Source organism: Cyprinus carpio, chromosome B1 (assembly GCF_018340385.1).
Source record: "Cyprinus carpio isolate SPL01 chromosome B1, ASM1834038v1, whole genome shotgun sequence".
NCBI lineage: Eukaryota > Metazoa > Chordata > Actinopteri > Cypriniformes > Cyprinidae > Cyprinus > Cyprinus carpio.
Genome location: NC_056597.1, coordinates 8,640,908 through 8,654,599, shown reverse-complemented (window position 1 = coordinate 8,654,599; position 13,692 = coordinate 8,640,908). Strand labels below are relative to the sequence as shown.

At 37.0% G+C, this 13,692-nt stretch overlaps 1 protein-coding gene across 8 annotated transcripts in view; it reads left to right on the top strand.

Moving 5' to 3' along the window:
• lmo7b (LIM domain 7b) overlaps positions 1-13,419 on the top strand; it is a 38,471-nt gene extending 25,052 nt beyond the window's left edge. The window contains exons 18-30 of one of the 8 annotated variants that reach the window (XM_042716481.1): positions 969-1,135; positions 1,826-1,889; positions 2,978-3,003; positions 3,156-3,263; positions 3,541-3,630; positions 3,801-4,015; positions 4,557-4,601; positions 5,006-5,061; positions 5,163-5,331; positions 5,708-5,977; positions 8,170-8,278; positions 9,954-10,059; positions 10,955-13,419. In XM_042716481.1, coding sequence (XP_042572415.1) covers positions 969-1,135; positions 1,826-1,889; positions 2,978-3,003; positions 3,156-3,263; positions 3,541-3,630; positions 3,801-4,015; positions 4,557-4,601; positions 5,006-5,061; positions 5,163-5,331; positions 5,708-5,977; positions 8,170-8,278; positions 9,954-10,059; positions 10,955-10,977 — 1,448 coding nt within the window. In that variant the 3' untranslated portion in view covers positions 10,978-13,419. The remainder of the gene's footprint in view (positions 1-968; positions 1,136-1,825; positions 1,890-2,977; positions 3,004-3,155; positions 3,264-3,540; positions 3,631-3,800; positions 4,016-4,556; positions 4,602-5,005; positions 5,062-5,162; positions 5,332-5,707; positions 5,978-8,169; positions 8,279-9,953; positions 10,060-10,954) is intronic. The other 7 variants (XM_042716480.1, XM_042716473.1, XM_042716474.1 and 4 more) reach the window with 7 other exon arrangements.
• Positions 13,420-13,692: the final 273 nt, after the last annotated feature.

Sequence of the window (13,692 nt, the reverse complement as noted above, 5' to 3'; positions counted from 1 at the left end):
AAAGCTGTGTTTGTTTAAAAAAAAAAAAAAAAAAAACAGACCATTAAGGCATTTTTAACTTCAAACTGTTGCCTGCATTGCTAAAAGACAAGTCCTCTATCCATAAAAATGCTTCCACCAGTGTAAAAGCAGTGCTTGGTCTGTGCATATTTCTCTCCTGATTCAGACAAGATGGCTTTTTCACAGGAGAAAGCAATATCATGGATGGAGGACTCATATTTTAGCCGGAAGCTATGGTTTTAAGTTAAATACATTTTAATGATGGATTTATTTCATACAAAGATACAGGTTGTGGATTAAATACATTACTTTTGGATTACTGTGATGGTTGTGTTAGCTGTTTGGACTCTCATTCTGACGGCACCCATTCACGGCTGAGGATCCATTGGTAATGCTACATTTCTCCAAATCTGTTCCCATGAAGAAACTAATGCATCCTCATCTTGGATGGTGTGAGGGTGAGCAAATTTTCATCTATTAAACCAGCATATTTAAAAATTTTGAAATAATTTTGTGTTAACAGATGAATGTTTTTAACATTGTCACACTCACAATTAAATAGTAATATAAAAAAATCTGATTTAAGAAGGCCTATTACTGGCATGGTTCCTTCTGCTTCTGATTTTTATGAGCCCAGAAAGTCAAGGTTCATTCCAGATCTGTTGCTTTCTGTCACTGTGGGAAGGTGGTCTATCTGTCTGTCAGTCAGTCTCACTGTCAGTTTTGAATAGTCTGTGGGTTCACTGTGTTTGATTTATTTTTTTTTCTTTACCACTGGATCAATAATCTTTGCTTCAATTTCATCAAATGGAATAATTATGAGCACCCTTTGATTTTATTAATGGACACATATATGATCAAATAATTTTACCCACTTAAAATTCCACTTTCACAAATGACAATGCTAAATCGCAAGTTCACTAACATGTGACTTGGCATTTCTGATGTATGTTTTGGGTACTGGACAGACTGGGGCAGTGACCAACCTTCCCTACCGTACAAGAGCCATAAGACCATCAATTTGACCAGTGCCAATTCAACACTTATAGGGCGGCCCGAGCAGTATGTCTCGATTAGCACAACCTCTCCAGTGGAGACCACAGTGAAGACACAAGTCAACGGACAGCATGCTAATGTGAGTCAAGACAGGAGTATAATGAATGTGGTGGACTGTGGGAAATCAGTCAGTTTAGCTGTTGCTGTTGTTTAAATGTTGTCATTTTTAATACTTATCTCCAAGTTGGTAATTCATGCTTACTTGTACATTGAATGCTTAAGGGTACACAGTCGTTCAACGGGATCAATAATAATTAGTTTGAAGGAAATTAATGCTTATACTGAGCAAGGATGCAAAAAATTGGTTAAAGTAACAATGAGGTTGTTTTATAATGTTACAAAAGATTTCTATTTCCAATAAATGCTGTTCTTTTGAGCTTTCTATTCATAAGAGATTTCTGGGAAAAAATGTATCGCTGTTTCCACAAAAATAGTAAGCAGAACAACTGTTTACAACATTGATGATAATAATGCATGTTTTTTCAGCATGAAATTAACATATTAGAATGATTTCTGATGGAACATGTACGCTGAAGACTGGAGTAACGGCTGCTGAAAATTCAGCTTTGTATCAGCAAAAAATTGTATTTTACAATATATTCAAATTATTTAAAACTGCAATAACCACTTGTATTTATTTCTGACTTATTTCAAAAATGTAAAAAAAAAAAAATAATAATAATACCAACCCCAGTAATTTGTTAGTGTACATTCTATTGTAAGTAATTATTTTTGAGTGTTTGTCTAATTTGATTTTACATGTTTTCAGGGAGTTCTATCTAAAATGGAAAATGGACGTATCCAGGACAATCCAGTTTCTCTAAGAAACAAAGGTGGGTGCTCAAGACCCCTTCAGCAGTCAAAACTTTGTCCTTGTTCAGGGTTAAACGGAAGAATTTTCATGTTATTTAAAAAAAGACACTCAGACTTGTGGAAAATGACAATCTCTTTCCACTATTCTCTCCCGACCTGTGTTGTAGACTATGAGAACATAGTTTTGAAAAATCATAGAAGAAAGTTAGAATTTTTCACACCAAAAGGTAACTGCATTCACTCAGGCTGTAACGGTTTAATGCTACTCGGCTAATGGATCATTTATACTGTGACTGATTTATATTAAGCACACTCTTAATGGAGTGTATTGGTGCGGTCTGTTCTGTTGAATATTAATATCTGAATTCACTCAAAAACAGACGGGTTTGCTTATTCTGTGTTCTAAGGGCCTGACTAACTAAAGCATTTAGTACACACATTAAATGTCACCCATTTAAGTTAACATTTGACATGCTCTTTTCTCACTACTGTATGTACTAAAAGCTTTTTTAAAAGTCAAGCTCTAGGACTGAGCAGTAAGATCTGAAATTGCTCAGTGGGTTTCTGTTGCTTTCCATTTTATTGCTCTTAAAGCTAATGCTCTGTCCTCCAGGTGCCACGGTTAGCTCCTGGGTTTATCTCTGTGGTAAATAAAAATGTGTGCTGTGTTGCACTATAATTGGCTGTATGTGAGGACTGCTGTTTGTCGCTTGTTCTCTTTCTGTCTTTTTTCTGTATCTGTTGTGATTCCTGCCATATATCTTTGCAGAGCTGACCATTTCGAGTTTGCTAGTCTCTTATAATTTAGTGCCGTTCCGTGATTTGATTCCTCTGCAATTTAAGTGCTTTTAATTCTATAGCGTTTGCTACTCCTCTGAGGTGTTTTTGCACTTTTATCATGTTTGTCTCTGTCTTGCGTGTTGTTTAAAGCCTGCATACCAGCATATGAGTGTGAATTTGTTGTGTGCTTGACCGTGGTGGCTTTTGGTTACGGTTACGGAGCAGCATGAACCAACAGGTTAAAGGCATGGAAAACTTATGGCTATGTGTGTGCGCTTTATTATGCTGTTTAAATGGATCATTTTTTTGTCCCCTCTTCTTTTACTAGGTGGCTCGGAGTCTGCCATCTCTGATGTGAGTCCCATCTGTCTTTCACATTTAGTATTTGTTCTAGGTCATTATCTTAAAATCAGATTTTTCAGTGTGCTCATAGGTTACCCTTTGGTTCCTTTATCCTTATTTTCTGTTGTTGGAAATGTTTTATTAATTTTTTTTATGGTTATCAGCTGCAAGTTCCCTCCATTAGTACCACCACCTCTCGCTGGTCATGGGATCATGAGGAGGAGAGGCGGAGACAGGAGAAATGGCAGATGGAACAAGAGCGCCTCCTGCAGGTACCACCAAACACCAAATCACATATATGCTCTTTTTGATTCTTGTTTTTTATGTTTTAGTTTCAGTACCATTAATATAGTAATTTATTTATTTTAGTTAATATATAGTTAAGCCAGTATAGAAATACTGCATACTTTTATATCAACCAACTGCATGAGGTGTCCTACTGAGATGCATTCTAAAGTGTAAAGCTTTTCAATGTAATGAGCTAATTGAAAAAAGAAAATAAAAATCAATAAATGATTGCTAGTGGACTTTTGTCTGCATTGGTTTCAGGAGAAGTATCGACGTGATCAGGAGAAGTTGGAGGAGGAGTGGAGGAGAGCTCAGCAGGAGGTCTATGGAGAGGAGCACAGTGGTCCTGAGGTCAGAAGATTGTCATAGCATTAATCTCTCTTTTATAATTTCTCTCATTTACACTCTAACACAGCATGTAAATTACATTTTTATACAGTGGTTCCATTGCCTTTAGACTACAGCATGATGAATGGTAAATAAGAAAATAACAATGTTGTTATACCTCCTGCCGATATTAGGAGCAGAAATGCACTGATGTGCTGTCAAATGGAAATGCTACTTATATTCCATCGCCCTTCTTCAACCAATCCATTGCTACCACTTCAGTGGCATCCAATCCGAATGCAGAGAAGGTGGAAGCAACACAGAACAGACAGACCGCTGTGCAAACAGCAGCAGCACAGCAGTCACTAAAGGCAGAAGTGGAGTGTGATTCAACCACAAAGAGTCAGTGGTAAGAAATAATGCCAAACACAAGTTGGAAGAGAAGTTGTAGCTGTCAATGCCAAGAAAAAATTAGGGTTTAGCATTTCTGTAAATATTAGGGCTGTCATTAAAAAAAAAAAAAAAAGATAATTGCATATTTTAAAATTCAAGCACACAAATGAAGATAATTTGATAATTTCAATAGACATTCAATAAATAAATTCACTGAAGACATTGCATAATTGTAGCTGACAAAAGACTCTATATATAATATTCAACAGATCTTGTTTAACTGAACATAATATCACCAGCACCTATCCAATCCACAGGAATTTAGGGAACACTTTTCTTGAAATCGTTGGTCTACATAAACATGCAAACAGTCGTTTTCAGCTGATGTGTTTAGCATCACCATGAGCACCATATTTTTACCCTAACACAATTAACTGTATTAGTTGTATGTATTTATTTATTTATTTAAGCTTATGAGGCATTTGTAGTTTATCTTACTGCTGCTTTGGTTATTGCTCGTATGTCTACCTGTCTGCTTCTGCTTTGTCCTGCTTCAGCTCAGAGGTGTCCTACGGGTTTGCCAAGCTTACAGTTTCTGACAGGTCAGTGTGCTTTTGGGGATGCATTTGCTTCTGTGAATGGCTTTTGTGGCATAAGGAAGATGTGATGATATACATTTGGCAGCACAGTTTCTGTTTTTAAAGGTTTTCCAGTTTCTTAAAGGGGAAACATGTATTTATTTAAATACTTTCTCATTTTAATGTGAAGGAAAAACTTAATTCTGGTTCAGCTTTCAATTCCAATTTATGATATGTCATGTTACCTTATCGCTCTCGTCACATTCATTTCTGTCCCCATTGCCAGAAGAATTTGGGGAGTCATTGTTTGTGATGCAAAAAATGACACGCCACACCTTTACAGTTAAACTTTACAGCAGCGCTGTATTTTAATAATTTTTTTTTTGTTAATTCCTGTTTTATTTAATTCATGTGTTTATTCTGCATAGGACAAAGTCAAAATCTACCCCTGCACTTCAAGGCCTTCACAAACAAGATGCTAAAGGTCTGATTTCTTTATATTTTGGTTATTTTTAATCTGAATTCCTGAAGAGCTGAACATCAGGCACAGTTCTCGTCTTCTCTGCTTTGTCTCTTCATTGGCAGCAGGAAGCGGTAAAAAGAAGGGACAGCTGTCACAGGCAGAAAAGGAACGTCTGCAGATCCTGGAAGAGATGAGGAAGAAGACGCAGCTCCTCACTGACAACAGTTGGATCCGTCAGTGCAATGCTAGCATCAACAAAGAGCCCGTCGCTGTGGGAACATCAATCAGGAGGTCCTGATGAATAAACATTTTCCTTATATTGTTGAGCACAGATTTTCTTTGTCAGCTCTACATTACCATTGACTAGTGTGACACATGGAATAATGGCTATTGAAAATTCAGCTTTGCATCACAGAAATAAATTAATTTTATAATGTATTCAAATAGAAAGCGGCTATTTTAAATGTATAATATTTCACATCATTGCTGTTTTTACTGTATTTTTGATCAAATAAATGCAGGTTTGGTAAGCATAAGAAGCTTTTTTTAAAACATTACAAAATATTCCTGACACCAAACTTTTGAATGGTAATTTGTCCTGGTTGGACAAAGGCAACCACATCATTTTCACTCTGAAGGTTTTAATATCTCATTCTCTGCATCACAGATATGACTCTATGGACAACCTCCACTCAACCAACTCCTCCTGGTCTAGGCAGTCCTACTCTTCAAGTATTGCGAACAGGCCCCATTCTGCTTTGGGAAGCGCTGGCACTTACAGGAGTGGACGCAGCAGCCTGGGCCCTGATTCAGCCATCTTCTCTACTGGTCTTAAGCAGAGCTCCTTGTTTGCCTCCAACTACCCCAGTCCACCAATCACAGCCACGCCTGAGCCATCGGCCCCTAAGTCCCATTCAAACTCTCAACATCGTGGCAGGTGTGGATAAGTCCTGACCCATTTTTAAGTTTGCAATTTCAGAATGAATTTGTGCGTTGTGTTTAGTGAATAAATCCAAAGCATTGCTTTATGTAAATGCATTTTCAGTTAAAACACTTTCAGGCCAATTTTGAGTGTAGCTTTCTTTTTTTCTTTTCTTAAGAAGATTTCACTCTACTTGACCTTTAACCCCAGGTATTTTGAAAACAGCTATGTTCTGAATGGAATACTAGTGTACTGCATACTGCAGTGTATACTGTAGTGCACTCTACAGTTAAAAAAATTGAGTTCAGTATGATTTTTATTTTCATTTTTTAAGAAATTAATACTTTTATTCAGAAAGGATGCAACAACTTGATTAAAAGTGACAGTAAAAACGTACATTCTTAAAGAGAAAAAAATCATTCTACTCGAATCCTGAATTTTAGTAAAGGTTTCAAGAAGAAGAAAACTGTTATTTCAAATCGCAGTAGTATTTCACAATATTACTGTTTTACTGTATTTTGATCAAATAAATGCATCCTTGGTAAGCATAAGAGACTTCTTTCAGAAACATATATAAGCAATACTTTTGTTTTTGCCCCCATTTTTCATGAACTGAACTCAAAGATAGAAGACTTTTTCTGTGTACACAAAAGGCCAATTTCTCTCTAATATTGTTCACAAATGTCTAAATCTGTGTAAGTGAGCACTTCTCCTTTGCCGAGATAATCCATCCACCTCACAAGTGTGGCATATCAAGATGCTGATTCGACAGCATGATTATTGCACAAGTGTGCCTTAGGCTGGCCACAATAAAAGGCCACTCTAAAATGTGCAGTTTATCACACAGCACAATGCCACAGATGTCGCAAGTTTTAAGGGACTGTGCAGTTGGCATGCTGACTGTAGGAATGTCCACCAGAGCTGTTGCCCGTGAAATCAATGTTTATTTTTCTACCATAAGCCATCTCCAAAGGCGTTTCAGAGAATTTATCAGTACATCCAACCGGCCTCACAACCGCAGACCACGTGTAACCACACCAGCCCAGGACCTGGCACTTTGAAAAGGTGTTCTCTTCACGGATGAATCCCGGTTTTCACTGTACAGGGCAGATGGCAAACAGCGTGTATGGCGTCATGTGGGTGAGCGGTTTGCTGATGTCAACGTTGTGGATCAAGTGGCTCATGGTGGTGGTGGGGTTATGGTATGGGCAGATGTTTTTTTAATGGATAACAAACACAGGTGCATTTTATTGATGGCATTTTGAATGTACAGAGATACCGTGACGAGATCCTGGGTTGGATCACCTTGGGTTGGAGCATGATAATGCACGCCCCCATGTTGCAAGGAACTGTACACAATTCCTGGAAGCTGAAAACATCCCAGTTCTTTCATGGCCAGCATACTCACCGGACATGTCACTCATTGAGCATGTTTGGGATGCTCTGGATTGGCGTATACAACAGTGTGTTCCAGTTCCTGCCAATATCCAGCAACTTCACACAGCCATTGAAGAGGAGTGGACCAACATTCCACGGGCCACAATCAACAACCTGATCAACTCTATGCGAAGGAGATGTTTTGCACTGCGTGAGGCAAGTGGTGGTCACACCAGATACTGACTGGTTTTCAGACCCCCCAATACAGTAAAACTGAACATTTTAGAGTGGCCTTTCACTGTGGCCAACCTAAGGCACAATAATCATGCTAATCAGAATCTTGATATGCCACATCTGTGAGGTGGATGGATTATCTCGGCAAAGGAGAAGTGCTCACTAACACAGATTTAGACAGATTTGTGAACAATATTTGAGAGAAATAGGCCTTTTGAGTTTATCTCATGAAAAATGGGGGCAAAAACAAAAGTGTTGTGTTTATAATTTTGTTCAGTGTTTGTCAGTGTTATTTAACATGCAGTCGAGGTAGAAATGAAAACTCAAGTGGAGCATACTGCATTGTGGGATACAGTATTACACGCATTATGCTCTTGTTGTGCACGTCTTGTCAATTTGGGTATTTCATGCATACTGAAACTTACTGTGTACATTATACAAGCAGTATAGTATGGTAGTATGCTATTTGAAATCATTCAGTACTCTGCCGCCAGCCTCCCCATGTTAACTATAGTTGAATCAATGCAAGGGCAGAGCAATGCAATGCTGTCTTCTATCTGACATTGAACTCTGACACTGGCATGTGGTGCCTGTAGGCTGGTCAGTGGCAGGCGAATGTGCTCAAGGTGTGAGCAGCCTCTGGGGAAGGGAGCTGCCATGGTCATCGATTCCCTGGAGCTCTGCTTTCACATTTGTTGCTTCAAGGTGAGACCAGAGATCACCTGAAAATGAGAGTGAGCGGGCACTCCATGGATCTGTTGCACCTTGCCTGGGTTTTTAACCTTCATCATTTGGTGCAGGATGAGATCATTAATCACCTAATATCAATAAATTCTTTTTTTTGGTGTAGGCAGTCAGATTACAAGCATGCAAAACAAATTAGAAATGGAGCAGATCCTAATTTAAAGTCCTAATTTTGAATTCAAGGAAAAAATATGTAAGACAATATAACAGAATCATTCCAGTAGTGCTTAAAGGGATAGTTCACCCAAAAATGAAAATTCTGTCATTAATTATTCACCCTCATGTTGTTCCAAACCTGTAACACTTCAGAACACAAATAAAGATATTTTTGATGAAATCTGAGAGCTTTCTGACCCTCCACAAACGGCAAAGCAACTGACACGTTGAAGGCCCAGAAAGGTAGTAAGGACATCATAAAAATAGTCCATGTGACATCAGCGGTTCAGCCTTAATTTTGTGAAACTACAAGAATAGGCTACTTTTTGTGCACAAAGAAAATTTCTTCTCCTCCCTGTCTGACATAGAACACTTCAGCAGAGGAATGCGCACGTATGTCGTGGTACTCTTGTGTACACGTGTCTAAGACTGACTGGAAATTGTTGAATACTGTCGTCATTTTTGTTTTCTTTGCACACAAAAAAATATTTTTGTGCTTCATAACATTACAGTTGAAACACTGATGTCACGTGGACTATTTTAACAATGTCCTTACTACCTTTCTGGGCTTTGAATGTGTCATTTGCGTTGCTGTCTATACAGTGTCAGAAAGCTCTTGGATTTCATCAAATATATCTTAATTTGTGTTTCGAAGATGAACGAGGGCCTTACAGGTTTGAAACGACATGATGGTGGGTGAGTAATGACAGAATTTACATTTTTGGGTGAACTATCTCTTTAACTTCTGTTTTAATTCCAAGTTAAATTGAAATTTGTTCAAATTGAAGTATAGCCTGTTTTCTGATTGCCTATTGCCAATAAACTTGGCAAAATGAACACTCCTTCTGGCTAACCTCAGCAGAACCGGTACCGTTGCATCACCAGAACCCTGCCAGTCACTGATCACACAGGCTTTACCAGTTACAAAACTATACTGTATTTTCCGGAATATTAAGGTTTTTTTTTTGTTGTTGTTGTTTGTTTTTTTTATCTGAACCATGCAGTTATGTGCCTTTACATATGTACATAAATATTACATTATTTCAGAATACTGCAGTTATTTATCTAGTGAGAGAAGTTAACTTGCACACTACACAACTTTTGACCTGGTATGACTTATAGTCAGGTATGATTTATTTTTCGGAAAATACAGTATTTGCTTTCCTTCTAATGAAGCTAGTCCCTTTTAGATCCCTGTGTCTGGTTGCAGGGGTTGTGTTTTGTTTACGGTAGCTCCTTGTTTCTTCACTGCTGCACGGGAAGGTAACATCACTGCTTACCAGCCTTCACTAAAGAAATCACCTTTTCAAATATAGCTATGGTGGAGGATCTGCCCACGCTGACCCAATAATCAGTATTTCTAATGAATAAATCATTTTGCCTGATTTGGGAGGCTTTGGGGGCTTTGGAGTGGAAAAAAGGGTTGTATCCTCTCATCTTGATGTGTGTCCAGACTCGCTGTTTCTTGTTGATCTTGCAGTGTGTCAGCTGCAGGACTGACCTTGGGAGAGAGGCTGAGTCCGGAGCTCAGGTCAGAGTCAGACACGGACAGCTCTTCTGTAACACCTGCTACAGCAGAATCAGAGGTAAACAAGAACCAACGTGCCATTATAAAACCAGGTTCAGTTCAGCGGTTGGTTTGAATAACCATACTCTGAAATCTATTGAGAATACCAGCCTGCAGACAAGCCTTTATTGCTGAATGAAATTACACTGCTAATGGTGCTGGGTCCTGATTAAAACCAGCCTAATTTTAGACATGTAACAAACAGTTGAAAACTACTGCATCTGAAGGAACACTTGCCCTCACATATATTATATTATATTATATTATATTATATTATATTATTATATTATATTATATTATATTATATTATATTATTATTTTATATTATTATATTATATTATATTATATTATATTATATTATTATTTTTATTGCAGGCGTAAAATATGTTTCAGAAAAAAAATGTGAGATTAGTTATTTTTAAATCGATTGACAGCACTAATTGTATTTTATTATATTATATATTATTGATAAGTGTTAAGCTCTTATGCCTATCAAGGCTGCATTTATAAAACCAGTAATACTGTGAAATATAAATATTATATATTTTAAATATTAAATTATCCGTTTCTTATTTTAATATTTTGTAAAATGTAATTTATGTCTGTAAAGCTGAAATTTTTTATGATCATGCTGCCCTAGAAACATTTTCTTATATAAATATATTATTAGTAGTTTTAAATAGTTGAAAGAAATATACAAATGTAGAATAATAATAATTTTTATTTAGTGATAATCAAAGCTCATGACATTTGATGTAAATTTTTATATTTGATGTCATTTTGATCCTCAGCTCACCTTATATTAAATAACCATTTGTTTTCACATACAGACAACTTTTGTTTCAAAACCTTTGCTTTTAGTTTTTAGGAACAACACTATGCTAACTGAAAGACTGTATGCATTTTTCTCTTAGTCTGTTCCTCCATCTCCAAGTGACCAGAATGCATTGCAACAGATCGAAGAGGATTGTACCACAGAAGCAGCCTCAGGAATCACAACTATTAGCACAACCTAACCACTGCAGCAGCCTCTATCCACTGCTTACTTCCACCGCTTTGACAATCAATATACTGAGACTGATATTTCTGTGATTGTTCTCATAGTATGACCGCTACATAGTGACAAGTTCGAGCATGTTATTTTGATCACTGCTGATACCCCTGAGGTTGTTTCTGTACTGGCTGACATCCGTGTAGTAAGAGGTAATGCTGAACAGTTATGCATTCCATGTGGCAAGTAATAACATGTCTAATGTGTCGAATGACTTCTAAGAACGGTTTTATATGTTCTTTTTTGAAGTAAGTCCTTGCTGAGAATTCTCTCATATCTTTAATATAAGCTTTCCTCATAATTATTTAATAAATGTTCTAGCATACTTTATCTGGTTATCAAGCACCCCCCCCCCCCCCCAATTGGTAGAAATCACATAGTGGTTATGGTGCATGGGTTTAAGTTATTGTTCTGTAACCGTTAATTAGGAGGAATCTTATGCAACATTTTTAAACAAGCTGCTTAATAGAAATGTATTTGATCCGTCATACTTACAGAATGTATTATCCAGTAAGTGGCACTCTGGTTGTAACCTACATTTTTCACTCTATTTAGATGCAATGTTCTGCCAATCAGATGGCCTGCACATAGAGGTTGCATTGCATATAATTGTAAAATTAAATTAACTGGGATGCTTCTTTCCAAGCCCCTCTGCCAGATGTTTCTGTTTGATGTTTACATGACTTTCTCCTTGTATGATATACAGTAGCCTAGATAAAACTGGCTAAACAAGTTAAAATAAGTGTTGCCATGGAAATAAAGCTAACTTTTAAATGGAAAATGATTATTTACTTGAACTATTTTCACTGAAGAACTAAAACCCCTTTAAAAAAAAGAAAAAAAGAAAAAAAAAAAACTTTAATTTGGCTTGTTTCCCCCCATACTTATAATTATCTCTTCATTTCTTGAAACAGATACATACTTGAGTCCTAATATGGAAAATTTAAGAGTGGCTGCACATCTCCAGACTTTTCTGCTTCCTGTCATTAACTGGCTCCCACAGTCATCTCCATTTTTACTGCTGTTACCTCATTCTCAGTGCAGATTTGTCTGAGAACTTGATTGCCCTGTGGAGTCTTGGAATAATAACAGCTTCTGAATTTTTCTTTTTTTCTTTTAAAACACGTATAACCAAGCTCTCCAAAAAACAACCCAAGGAACATTATCAACAACATGGAAGTGTGTTGTTGTTGTTCTGGTGTTTTTATGATGGATGGGCATATCTGCCACCTACTGGACTGGAGTGATAAAAAATATATATATATATTTTAATCTAAATTAATCCGTTCATCCAGAGTGCCTAAATCAGTCAGAATGATTTAATGAATAGAACCGGTTTTGTTCTTGGGTTCATCTCACTGAACAGGTCACAGTGTAAGGGATGATCATTAGTGAATATAATTCTGTTTCTCACATTTTATGTCTTTCATTTTATGGCCTCAGAAGAAATGGAATGAAACTTACAAGCTTGGAATATTAGCAAGTTTAAAAAAACTCAAGTCACTATTCTTTCTAAATACATGGGGAAAAAAAATGTTTCTTCTTTTTCGTACTATGAAAGAATATCATACGAATTTGGAACAATAAGATAGTAAAGACCTGTTCATACCAAGAATTGTAACTGTATTATCGTCCAAACTAACAGACGATAAAGTTCTGATTAATACAGGAAGCTTGCTGCAGTTTTGTTGTCTGGCACTTTAAATACTCAAGCTCATAAACAGGGTATTATTCTGCCTGTCATTGTTTTTATGGTTCATGAACCGGAAGAAATCTTTCTGAAAGTGATTCTAATGATAACATTCCTCTATGTCCTTATCGTTACAATGAACTATTCTCATCAAAATTAAAACTTCATATATTTTTTTTTTTCATTGTAATTATCCTTAAGTGTAATATTTGCACAACTGTGATAAGAAAATGCTATTTTGATGAACAGATGGTGCTCTTCTGTCCCTCTTCGGGCATGCAGATACCTCTTCCCTCAGCAGTGTATTCTTCCCAGAATTGTTGTGGAAGTCATGACCTTAGTGCACTAGCCGCAAGGGTTCACATCGCCCATAAAGCATAGCATTCCGTTCATGCGTGCAACCAAGTCTCAGATGTGTCCTCTTACTCAGTTTGCGAGTGACGCTCATTTCATGCAGTCTGAGCTTTATATCTGCTGGCTGAGGTCAACAGACTCCCTCTGAGAGACCCAGGGACAAATGGTATCATTCTTCAACTGATTTAAATACACCCAAATAACCCTGCAATTGAATTTCCTTTATCGGGACATAAAAGTCAGCCTGGGTCAGATGATACTAAACAAAAGAAGGCCCTACAAATCAAATAAAGTCTTCTATAATAGTGCCTGCCATGGTTTGTTTTTATTTTTCCTGTGTTTGCAAAAGTCTCCTTATTAGCGTAACCTATTTTAGTCCTTACTTGTTTTTCTTTATTCACGTTGACATTTAATCTCTCTGTCTGTTGTGTTCAAGACCTGTATATTTTTACCGTTCCCTTCAGCTAGTTCATAACACATGGCCTTTTTAAGGGCACGGTAGCACTTCAGTGTCTTTATATGGGAGTGCTGTGAGTTTGAATTTATTTAGTTTATTC